The sequence below is a fragment of the Ricinus communis genome, chromosome 5 (assembly GCF_019578655.1).
Source record: "Ricinus communis isolate WT05 ecotype wild-type chromosome 5, ASM1957865v1, whole genome shotgun sequence".
Taxonomy (NCBI): Eukaryota; Viridiplantae; Streptophyta; class Magnoliopsida; order Malpighiales; family Euphorbiaceae; genus Ricinus; species Ricinus communis.
Window position 1 is genome coordinate 11,331,493 of NC_063260.1, and position 12,017 is coordinate 11,343,509.

The 12,017-nt window shown below is 32.1% G+C and overlaps 1 protein-coding gene across 2 annotated transcripts; it reads left to right on the forward strand.

Moving 5' to 3' along the window:
* Window positions 1-171: 171 nt before the first annotated feature.
* Window positions 172-2,425, forward strand: LOC8272304 (54S ribosomal protein L24, mitochondrial). Of its 2 annotated transcripts, none has more exons than XM_048374789.1 (3): window positions 172-343; window positions 428-725; window positions 1,649-2,425. In XM_048374789.1, exons 2-3 carry the CDS (start codon window positions 529-531, stop codon window positions 2,085-2,087), a joined length of 636 nt encoding a protein of 211 aa, XP_048230746.1. In that variant the 5' UTR covers window positions 172-343; window positions 428-528; the 3' UTR covers window positions 2,088-2,425. The 2 variants fall into 2 exon arrangements, with proteins under 2 accessions (XP_048230746.1, XP_002527543.1); XM_002527497.3 differs by having other exon boundaries at window positions 174-343; window positions 449-725.
* The last annotated feature ends 9,592 nt before the right edge of the window (window positions 2,426-12,017 follow it).

Here is a 12,017-nt window from a genome sequence, read left to right on the forward strand (position 1 = left end):
ACTAAGATTATATGAGAAAAGTAATTCAATAAAATCAAAATAGACTTGGGACGTCAATATAAAGAGCTGAGTGCAAGTATCTCCACCTTAAAAAATATATTTGCTTTTTTTTCTTCTTCTTTTTTATTCATGCCCTCAATAAATTATTTAAAGAAATAAAGAAAACAACAAAATAAGATAGTTTTCCCAATATCAAATGTGGGCTTGGTTACCACCAATAGTGACCCAAATCAAAGCCTAATTGTTAAGAGATTAGGGTTTTACTCTGTTCAACAGCTGGACTCCCCTTCTCTTGATCCCTGGAAAGAGGGTTTTACTTAAAAATCAATCGATCCTTCTAAAGGTACTCGCTTTCTCCAATTTTCGCTTTCCCATTTCTGATTTTGGTGTTATAATGAGTTTTCCATCATTTTTTTTATTTATTTAGCTGCTTGATTTTGTTTATTAGATTCAAAAATAAAGAGTGAAAAGGGCAATAGATTTGGGTTAAAAGAGTAAGTCAGTGAGAAGGCGAGGGGCGGTTAAAAGATGGCATTTAGAGGGAGGGAGATGATGAAGAATGTGCTGAAGAAGGTAGGAGATAACAATTTATCACCTGAAGTTAAAGAATCTCTCAAGAAATGCATGCCTGATAGCAAGGTTGTCATGGGCAGAGCCAAGCGTGGTATCTTTGCCGGCCGCCACATTCAGTTTGGCAACCGCGTTAGTGAAGATGGTGGTAACAAGTTCGTTCTTTTCTCTGTGCTGGGTTTCCTCGAAATTTGACCGTGTTATATTTTCTTTTTTAAAAAAATTGACCTTGCTATATTTTTGTAGGTGATTCAGAGTTCTGATCATGTTTGTTACTTGCGTGAATACTGTTGTTTATGATAATGTTATTGACATTGAAGATTCTGATCATTAGGCATGTGAGCTTGTATATGCTCGAGTTATAAGTAGGATTTGGGAAGATATGCATTGTTTTTTGGTTTGATGTAGATGAACAATAAAGAATATGTGTATAACAAAACATTTGGAAAGCAATACTGCTGTATCCACGAGCAGATCAATTTAATAAAATCCTATATGATTCAAAATGGTAATATGCTCAGAGCGAAGCAACATAACTTGTTGAAACTTAACACTGAATCTGTCCAACTGAAGAATGTTAATTAAAGTCTAGTTCAAATGGCACCTTGCAGTTTTCTTTTATGAATATGCTGCCTAGAATTATTTTTACATGCCAAAATTGATGTTCTACTTCTCGGCCATTTGATCTTGAACGGAGCTGGTTTTCTTTTTTGTGAGTATTGCTGTACTTTCTTTGATTGCCATACGGTAAACAATCATATGCAACATGGAAAGATTACTAGCAGATATTATATATACCTGTCAATTTTATGATTTTTGGTTGTGGCGAGATTAAATTACTGCCTAGTTTCATTCTACATGAAGCAGTAAATGAAAATGTTGAATGCTGCGTGGAATATGTTTATGGAGTCTTAAGGGCTGAATTATATGCCTACCATGCATGCTTGGCTAAGTAATAAGTATTCTTGCTTGGACTGTTTCAGTGTTACAAATTTTTATTTTCTGCTACAAATTTAGAGGGAAGAGTAGTTTATGAAGCTTAAGTGCATCTTATGTGTTGGTGAATGGTTGATGATAGGACTAGGAGGACTTGGAAGCCAAATGTTCAGGAGAAGAGACTCTTTAGTTACATCCTAGACCGCCACATTCAAGTGAAAGTCACCACACATGCCCTTCGTTGCATAGACAAGGCAGGAGGGATTGATGAGTACCTGCTGAAGACTCCTTACCAGAAAATGGATACAGATATGGGCCTCTTCTGGAAAGCTAAGATTGAAAAGCTGTATGAAGATCTTGGCAAGAGGGAGATAGTCTTCTTTCCACCTGAAGATGAAGCCAAGTTCGAACAGGGCTTGAAAGATTTGAAACTAGCTGAACGAGAAGCTCGTAGAGAATTCAGACAACAGATGTATGCTAGGCTTGCCAAAGAGAAGCAAACTGACGAAGAAAGAAGCTATGTTAGTTTCGTCTTGGCAAGTGCTGATGATTATCCTGATAAGATGGTGGCAAACTATTGACGCCTTATTGTTAGGCTTACCATGTTGGGCACATATTTTGTTGGTGCTGCCTCATTTGGAAGTTGCAGTCTTCGTCTCTATTGATTCAATTTTTGTGATTGGATAAAGCTGCCATGACTATTTCGTCGACGGAAATCCTTGTACTAGTTTCTTTGTTTACGCAGTCAACTTGGCCTCCAACAAGTTTCCGGTGTTCTGTTTCCAATAAGCACATGAAATTTTAATTGTAAGTTTGAAGTCTACAGAATTAGGTATAAATTTTATTGTTCTCTTTGGCCACTCCCTCGTTCAATTTTCTGTTTCAACAATAAAGGGATTACAAGCTTTGTTTGATGAAACAATTCTTATCCTCCACCATCAATCTCATGGGATGTTAATGAAGCAGGAGGAAGGCTTGCTTGCCAAAAGGAAAAAAGAAAAAGAAACAATATTAATAAAATAGCTTTTCACTACAAACAACTTTATTACTAATATTTTTTTTCTTAATCAGACATAGAAAGCCGACAACTTTACAACAAAGCATTCTCCCGAGACATTACAGCTTTCTCTATTTAAAATGATAATGAAAAAGAGTATAAAATTAATAACAGCAAAACTACCACAAATCTACAAAAATCAAATGTAGATAAAAACTTGAACTGATTTTAGCTATCAGTTACCCTCAAAAGATATTGTAGTCATCCTCATTTGCTGTCAGTTTTATTTATCCCTGTGCAATATCTGTTTCTTTGATTGGATTATACTGCCCAATTCCTAACATTAATATATATATATAGGACAATTCCTAACCCTTATTACTTATTGAGCATTAACTATCGTGCGCCATATTTTTCAACGGGATAATTATCTTCTATTAAAATAATAAATATAAGAAATTAATAAAAATAATTATGGGCACATTTTTTTGGTGGTGGTGATCTGACCAAGTCCAGTCTTCTTCTAGCCGGCCTCCTAACTATTTTAGTTGCATGCATTATTGCCGAATTCTTATTTCAACATTATCTTCACCGGTCATCGCCAATTTTCTTTTCTTTTTCTAAAATCCAACTTGCTAGAGAATGGATTGACCAATCTAATAATTTTGGCTCAATAAAAGAATTAGTTAAGTATTCTAGAATTAAAATACCAAAGCACTATTCAAAAATTCATGAGAATTCTTGCTGTCGTATACTTTCAACATTATTGATTCTATTCTGTTATGGTCGAAATAGTCGAATATCTCATTTTATTAAGAAAAATAAAATAAAATATCTTTTGTTTCGTATTGGCCAAAATCTCGGCTATCTCAGAATAAAAAGATTGATATTGAACTGAAATGGCTATTCTGGTAGAGATTAACGAGATAGGCCGATACGATATAACTTTATGAAATATATATATATATCATTAAATTAAGTTAAGTAGTTCAATAATACTCAACCTTAATTCAATAAAAAAAAAATTATTAGTAAAAATGAATTAAATCTAAAATTTTAAAATCTAAAATCTAAGACTCTGCATAATAATTATCTTTATCTATCACCTCATCTTGTACTTTATAGTTTAACCATTTATTCTCTTTAATAATTCATCAAACTATTTTTGTGACTTAATCTATATTATTTAGTAATAATAACTCAAGACTTATATAATTTAATTTTTATAGTTTTATACCATAAAATACTATTTTATATCTTAGTCTATCGTATTATAAAAAAATATTTCATTATTATAATTCTATAATAATAAAAAGTTGAGTTTATATTTACTTCTTATTTTTTAATATATTATTTAATTAGATTATGAGTAATAATTTTACAATGTTATATTTATAATTCTGAATTATATATATATATATATATATATATATATATATATATATATATACACCAAGTAGGTGTACTAACAAGTTTCTGATGTGCAGGATCCTCAGACGAGGCAAGCACAGAGCATACACTTGTTAAAGACTATGCACAACAATGTAAGAATGAAAATAACAAATTCTTATTGATAAACAAATATACAAACTTTGAAAATGAAAGCTTTAAAATGAAAGCTTTAAACAAAGAAATATAACTTATAAGAGTAGAGGAATACAATAGGAAGGTGGAATGTGGTTTCTCTCTCTTTTTCTCTCTATCACTCTCTTTTTATTAAATTTCTAAGGACTTGAAGAATACAAGGTTTTCTTGTGATTTTTCAGTCTGCCTACTTCTTTGGTAGCTCCTCTATTTATAGAGGTCTTCAGCCTTAAGCCTCAATAATTCTTGCTTTGGATGCTTTTGATAGTGGAGTGAGAGGCTCCACGACTTTACTAAAAAGAAGTAGGAATTGTCTGCCATGCTTCATTATTGAGGAATCTTCATCATTTTCTTTAAAAAAGTAACGGTGGATAGTCTTTTATCTTTTTTCTCCTTTTGAAAATAATTTTTTTTAATATTGGGTATTTGGCCCATTACAGAATTATCATGGACTGCCATTTCTGGTTTTCAACCCAAGGACTTTACAAGGATATCATTTGATGGGCTTAAATATCCCCAAACAGTCATCTTCATTTGATTCACCATCTAAATCAATTGCTGCTGAGCTGGTGCTGGAAGAGGAAGATGAAGCTTTAGATTTTTCTTTTGAAGAGGCAGTCTCTGACAACTATTTAATCAATTGTAGGAACTCTTCTTCTGTTTAAGCCACAAGCTAGCTTTGGAATAATGAAAGACTTCTGTGCCAGAAAGGTAGTTTGTTCTTTGGGAGCTGGCAAGAAGCTATTTTTTGTAAGAAAATTTTGTACCATCTTTGGAGATAGTTTTTCTTGGTGGTTGAATTTATCCCACCATTTAACTTTGAACCTTCGGGCAAGGATGATTTCTCCATCTGCTGCTTGGTTGAAATGGAAATACCACACACATACCCATGGGAGGAAGAAGTTTGAACAAAATAAAAGTAAGGGAGGAAAACGTCTTTCTATTTTGTTGGGTTTGTAGTGGGCTTTGAATAGATTAAACAAAGGGAGAACTTTTGGTATTATGGTTTATGGAACATTGCCATAATAATTCCACCATTGCTTAAATCAATATGGAATTTTGGAAGTTTGGATTGTGCTTGTGTCGAAGTAGAAAAGCCAAAAATGGCTCTGTCCTTCATTTTGTAAAAGAAAGGTATTAAACCAAGCTTGTTGGTAATCCCAATAGTTAAAATTTATATTTAGGCTTGAAGGGTATGTATTGTAGAAGGAGGTTGGAAAAGATCTTGACGAGTATAAATCCATTCCCCAATCAGAAGGGTGAAGGATTCTTTGGATGGTGCATGTGGAATAAGCTTGGTCTTCGTGGTCTTTATGCTTTTTGAAGTATTTGAATTTTGTAGAACCAGTTACCTCAAGGATAGACTGGTAATAAGATTGGGGTTTTGTTTGATCCCAGGGTTTATAGTACCATCCTGAAGGAAAAACTTTTGAAACTAATTTTAAGGGGCTTTTTGTACAGAATCCTTCCTTAATAGTTAAAATACTTTGAAAGTTTTGCTTCTCTACGTATTCATTGGTTTTGAAAAGTTTTGTTTGAGACAAAATTATTTCTTGTGAGTTAGGCTTTGAATAATTTAGGAGTTTTGAGATAGGTTTTGTGGAAAAATTACTATCTCAGGTTTTGAAACAGGAATAGAGAGTATACCTTTACCTTTGTTTGAAGAGGAGGATGATTTTGGAGAAATTTCTAGCTGGACTTCAGCCATAGGTACTTACTTTGAATATTCTTCGACCATCTTTAAAAACTCTGGAGTTTGCTATGCAAGCCACTCCTGAATTTGGATTTGCTTTTGGGTCGGATTTTTTTTACTTTTGTCTATTTCTTCCTGGATGATCTCAGTCCGGGTTCTGATAGGCTTTAAAGAGGAGGGTAAAATCTCCTTTTTTGGGCTTTAAATAGCTTTTGTATTTGCTGATGGCTTTTCTTCTTTATCTTTTGCTCTTGTTTTTGTCGGCATTGTCACTCATATTTTTGAAGGAACTCTCTGGTTAGAAAGTCTGGTATTGAATTCGAATCTCCTCTTATGTATTCAATTTCAAAATTAAAAACGAAAAGAATGACTTGCCATTTGGCAAAAATCTGTTTTGAAGCTATATTTTTTGAACATCTTTTTGCAATACTTCTTTTGCGAATTTATAATTAATCCTTAAAAAAAATTTTGATTTAAAAGGTCACTTTAAAATTTTGAAATGCATAAATACAATTGAAAGAATTTCTTTTTTGATAGTTGAATAATTTTTTTGAGTATCATTCGAGTGTGTAGAAGTAAACTGGACAATTTGTTTGAAAATTCCACCATAACCTAAATTTGATGCATCAGTTTCAATAATTTTGAATACAGATGGATCAACTAGATGTAAACATGGAATTTCAGAAACTTGCTTTTTTATGCTTTAAACAATCTTTGCATGCTCATCGGTCCATGCAGGAGATTTTTCTTTATATCATGGAGTGGTTTAGCTAAACAATTTAAATTTGGATAAAAATTCATAACATAATTTAAGCTGCCAAGGAACCTTGCAATTGAGTTTTTTTCAAAATTTATCTAAAAAATTTGAAGTAAAAGCTAGAGATCTTTCAACTGGGGTGATAGTTCCCCGGGAGATGTAGTGTCCAAGAAATCTAATTTTTATTTGGAATAGGATATCTAATCCATTTTAGAGCTTTATTCAAAGGTTTGTAATTAATTATTAATCTAGGTGTTCCTCTTTCTATTTCACTATTTTTGTTGACATAGAAGGTTGCACACGACCAGGGGGGTCTGGATTTGATAATTAAACCCTTTTGTTCTAAATCTTTGATTTATATTCTACAATGTCTTTCTAGAGTTTCATTCATTTGGATAGGCCTGGCTTTGGTAGGAATTTGCTTCTCATTAAATTTTTTTTCATATGGTAAATCTACCATATACTGTTTTCTTTTCCAAAAAGCATTAGGAAGATAAGAATAAACTTCTTTTTCGATCTTCTGTTGCAAATCAGAAATTCTTCTTTGGACAAAATCATTTTACAATTGGCTTTGGATTCTTTTTAAACTCACATCTTGTTTTAGATGAAAAAGTTGGGTTTGTTTTCCTTTAATTAAAGCATTTATCTTAAAATTATAAATTGAGTGAGCTTTTATAAGATTGAGATTTCTTTTATTAGATTTTTCTAAAAAAGAAAAAACAATCTTTGAATCTTTAGCTTTATAAATGATACCAGCAGTAGTTACTTTGAAGGGAGTAATTAAATTGATAAAAGGGGTTTCCAAAATAACAGTTTGTTGTAAATCCTTTGTAAGAATAATAATATTTTTTAAAGCAATATTGTTGTTTAGAATTGCAGATTTAGTTTTCCCCGCAATTCTGATCTTTGAATTATTAGCAGAGGTGAGTATTTCTTTTGTTTCTTGATGATATATTTTAGGAACCAATTCATAATTGATACAGTTGAGGTATGCTCCTGTATCAAACAAAGCTATAGTTTCTATTTGAAAATCATAAGGGAAAATAAGTTTTATCTAAATCAGATATTTTCTTGAGGTTATTTCTTTTAAAACATTGATAAAGTTTTCTAGGACGTTCTTAGAAACCTTAAGATTTTGAAAATCATTTTCTTCTTCAAAATCAGAATCACTACTTTGTTTAAGAATCAAGCTTTGGAGCAAAACATAATCATTTTGTTGTTTTTCTTTTAACTCTTTGAGTTCTGTCTTTATGGTTTTAATTTCTTTTTGGGGTTCTTGGATAGTAGGGAGAGGGTTTTTTTGCCTTTTCCCTTTTTCTAAGATCATAGTAAGATCATAGGTGTTCCTACTAGAAGAAGGGATGAGGGTTTCTGTTTTTAGAATTTCTTTCAAAACTTGTTTTTGAATTTGAGGGTCATTAATATGCTTGATAGTTCAAGAAGAGCTTCTTATTGCCTAGTGAGCATATTAATATTTTTTAGAATACTATCTAAATCTGATTCAGAATACTCGGATGAGGTTTTAATTTCATCAATTTGAAATTCTTCCTCGTCATTTGAAAATTCTGATTCAGAGGAGTCGATACGAAGAGCATAAATTTTGCTCAAAATTTCTTCTTTTATTTGGAGCTCCTGAAGTTTTTTGGAAAACTTATAATACTTTGAAGTGTGTCGTCTATTTTTTCTACATTTATAGTAAGTAATTTTGCTAAAATCTTTTTTGGAATTTTGTTTTGAAAATTTTAAAAAGGATGGTATTTTGTAGAGATTTTCTCTGTTTTTTGGTGTCTTCCTACTTTTGAAAAAATATTTTTTCTTAAAAGGTTTAGAAAAGTCTTCTTTGCATTTTCCTTTGCAGGTGGGGGAAGGTTCTATGGGATTATACTCAAACTGGTTATAAAAGCTACCTAGTTATTGTCTAGTCTTCTTTATTTTCCATTTGAGCTGTCTTTGAAATTTAAGGTCATGGCAAATTTTTAATCATTCTTTCTAAGTAAGACTAACTAATTCGCCATAGGTGTAGAAATAATAAGGGATCTGTCCATTATGAGCTTCTCTGATGGTATTCCTAACCCTTTCACCTAGTATCTTAGGTAAACCAGCTAAGAATTTTTCTTTCCAGAAAGGTTGGTTTGAATCTTCCCTAAGCATGACTCTAGTCAGGAAAGTATCTTTATAAGCTTGGAAATTATAAAATTTTTTGCAGGTTAGATTGCTGAGGAGCTCAACATCTTATCTTTTAGAAGAGATGGGTCTCCTATGAAATGGAGGGAAATCGCCAGAATTAAGGTTGACACCGCATCCTCAATAAGATTTCCTAGCTCATCCAAGATGGGGGTCCCTTCTATGGTGGTTTGAATGGTATCTAGAATTTGGAGTTGCTGTGTTTGGGTGAGATGGTAATCCTACCATCCTTTAAGCTGGCCAAAAAATCCAACTATAAGGAGCTCAGCTATAGCCCTATCAGAGGTACCGCTTTGGGTTTTGTAGGCATTAGCTGCCATAGTCATCTGTTGTAAGAGACCAAGGATGTTATACTCCGACATTCCATCTATATTCCATTCATAGATGGAGGAGGCATTTAACCTATATTGAGTGAGGATATTATTTCTATTTTCTATACCTAGATCCGGGGCAGTATTCCTAGGAGTGTGCCAAGTTAATTTAGGGGTTTGCCATCCCAATCTGTTGATGTGGGAGGGTTTTTCAGTGACACTTTTAAGCTCTGAATCATTGGATTTATTGCTCTGGCCTTGATATATAGCACTGATATTTCTACTGCTTTAAGGAGTATTGGGTATTAGATTTTTGGAAGACTCGGAAGTGGCTAATTTGCTAAGTTGTTCCCTAACTGCTCTGGCAAACTCAGTTTGCTTATGAAATTGGTCTTGACTAGGCTTTGAGATTTGGTAGGATTTGAAGACTGGGTTCTTGAGCTTTTCTGTTTGGTTTGGCTATCTAGGATGACTAGTATTGGGGATCGGAGAGGTCAAGAGTGTAGGAGGTTTTTAAATTTAGCTTTCTATCCTAACAAGCTGTTTTCCTATTGTGTTAAGATAGGTGTTTGAGAAATTGTTCTGCTGAACAATATTTTTGATATTTTTCTCAAACTCTTCTCTTACTAATTTGTAAGGAGCGGCTTCGATTTCGTTCTCTCCATAAGAAATGGTTATTTTTCTAAGGGGAGGATGTTCAGACTGGATGGTTTGATTTTCTCCAATCTTCCATTCAGGAGCCTTGTTCCTTACAGTAACAAGACTAATGATTTTTTCTTTGAAAGGATAAAAGATACCATTTTCTTTACAATAAATCTGAAACCAATCAAAAAATTTGATTTGGATTCTGTTTTGTATGCAAAATTGGTAGTATCTTTCTTGGATACTATCTTTTTCTAAAACCAAAGTTTTTTAGAATGGTTCTTCTTTGAATAGAAATCTTCATGTAAAAGTTTTTTATTGATTTGAAAATCTTTTAAAATCATATTAATTTGTGCTTCTAGATTTTGGATTATTGCAGATGGTGATGGTGAAGAGGGGGTAGAGACAGTCTCTATATCATCATCCTTCTTTGGTTTATTATAAACAGGTCTAGGGACATTGCTTTGATAATCAATATTTTGTAATATGGTGTTTGAGCTTGGTATATCAGATGTTGAAAATCTTGGTTGTATTTGCGATAAAGTTGGTTCTTTGTAAGGGGCATAAATAACAGAAGGTATATTGGATACCCTTCCAATATCTATGGTCGAGATTGAAGAATTATCATCAGAAAATCTAGAAGAAGTTGATTTCCTGTTGAAAGTAAGCTTGACTTTTCCATCTAGAAACTGGGTTATGTTTCTGAGATTGGTATTTGGTTATGTCTGCTTTGGTGATTCAGGTTGGGTTGCTCCTTCAAGGATCCATTTTTCTAGAAGAGTGATGTCTTTCCATTGAATAGTTTTTGGAATAGTTGCATTGGATTTAGAAAGATCTGTTTGGAGGAGTAAGATTTCTTCTTTTGGTGAATGGAGTTTATGTTTCGAACCAAAAGCAGAAAGCATAGCTTTATAATGTATTTTAAAAATCAATGCTATCGGAATAGATCCTTCAAGCATTTTGTAATTATGTATTTTTATTTGGAGAACAATGATCTTTAAAACATTTTTGTCATTTAAAGAAATTGTAAAATTTGAAAAACAATTGAAAGAAATTGGTCCTTTATTAAGGCTTGACTCAACAATATCTACTAAAGAATCATAAAAATTTGTAAATCTAACATCTCTAAGGACTGATAAGATGGAAGTATCTAAACCTTCTCTGATAAGGGGTTTTATTCCTATCTGGACAAGGCCTATGTGGATGTATTTATAGTCTTTATCTTTATGTTTCTTGAGGTTTTTTGATTCAGAAGATAGATTTCTTCAAAAAGCTTTGAAATTTGGATATCTCTTTCTTCAGTTTTGATAGTAAAATCTGTTTTAAAGATAGAAAACTTTAAAAACTCATAGATTTGCTTCTTTTGAATCTTGGGTATTTCCCAATCATCAATATGCTTTGAAAAATTTTCAATAGTAATTTCTTCACTATTTATTAATCCTTTAGATATTGAAGATTCAAAGGTAGAAGCGTTTGAAAAGGAAGAAGATCTAAAGAAAAAAAGGTTCTAAATTCATTTTAAAATAAATCAAAATAACTTTCTAAACAAACATGAACCAAGCCACCAGTTTTACTGCCCTTAAATCAAACGAGACTTACTACTGTGCATAAATGAACAAATTTGTTTAACAATGATATGATACAGTTTAAAATGATTTTAAAATCTCTTATATAAAAATCATCCTTGCCCGAAAGTTCAAAGTTAAATGCTGGAATAAATTCAACCACCAAGAAAAACTATCTCCAAAGATTATACAAATTTTTTTTACAAAAAATAGCTTCTTGTCAGCTTCCAAAGAACAAATGTATTCTTAAAGTCCTTAGAAATATTAGTGAAAAGAGAGTGATAGAGAGAAAAAGAGAGAGAAACCACATTCCTCCTTCTTATTGTATTCCTCTATTCTTGTAACGTATATGTGTGGTATTTCTATTTCAACTAAGCAGCAGATGAATAAATCATCTTTGCCCAAAGGTTCAAAGTTAAATACTGGGATAAATTCAATCGCACAAAAAAAACTATTTCAAAAAATAGTACAAATTTTTTTTATATATATATATATAATTAAAAACAGTTTGAAACAGAACGCTGACATATTCCAATACTAAAATATTTTATTCCTTTCATAAACCTAAATCCACGGCCCGAACGAAATTCATAAATTTGCTTTCAACTTGTCCTTTATCTTTAACACGAAAACATCAGCAGGATTAGAAAATCATTAAAATTTATTGCACTGTCAATACTCTATTAATGAGAAAGCCATTGAATTATACCAAGAATCTAACGTGTTACTCGGTCACGAATGAAAGGATAAAGTCAACTTTTCTAGTACCATACGATCT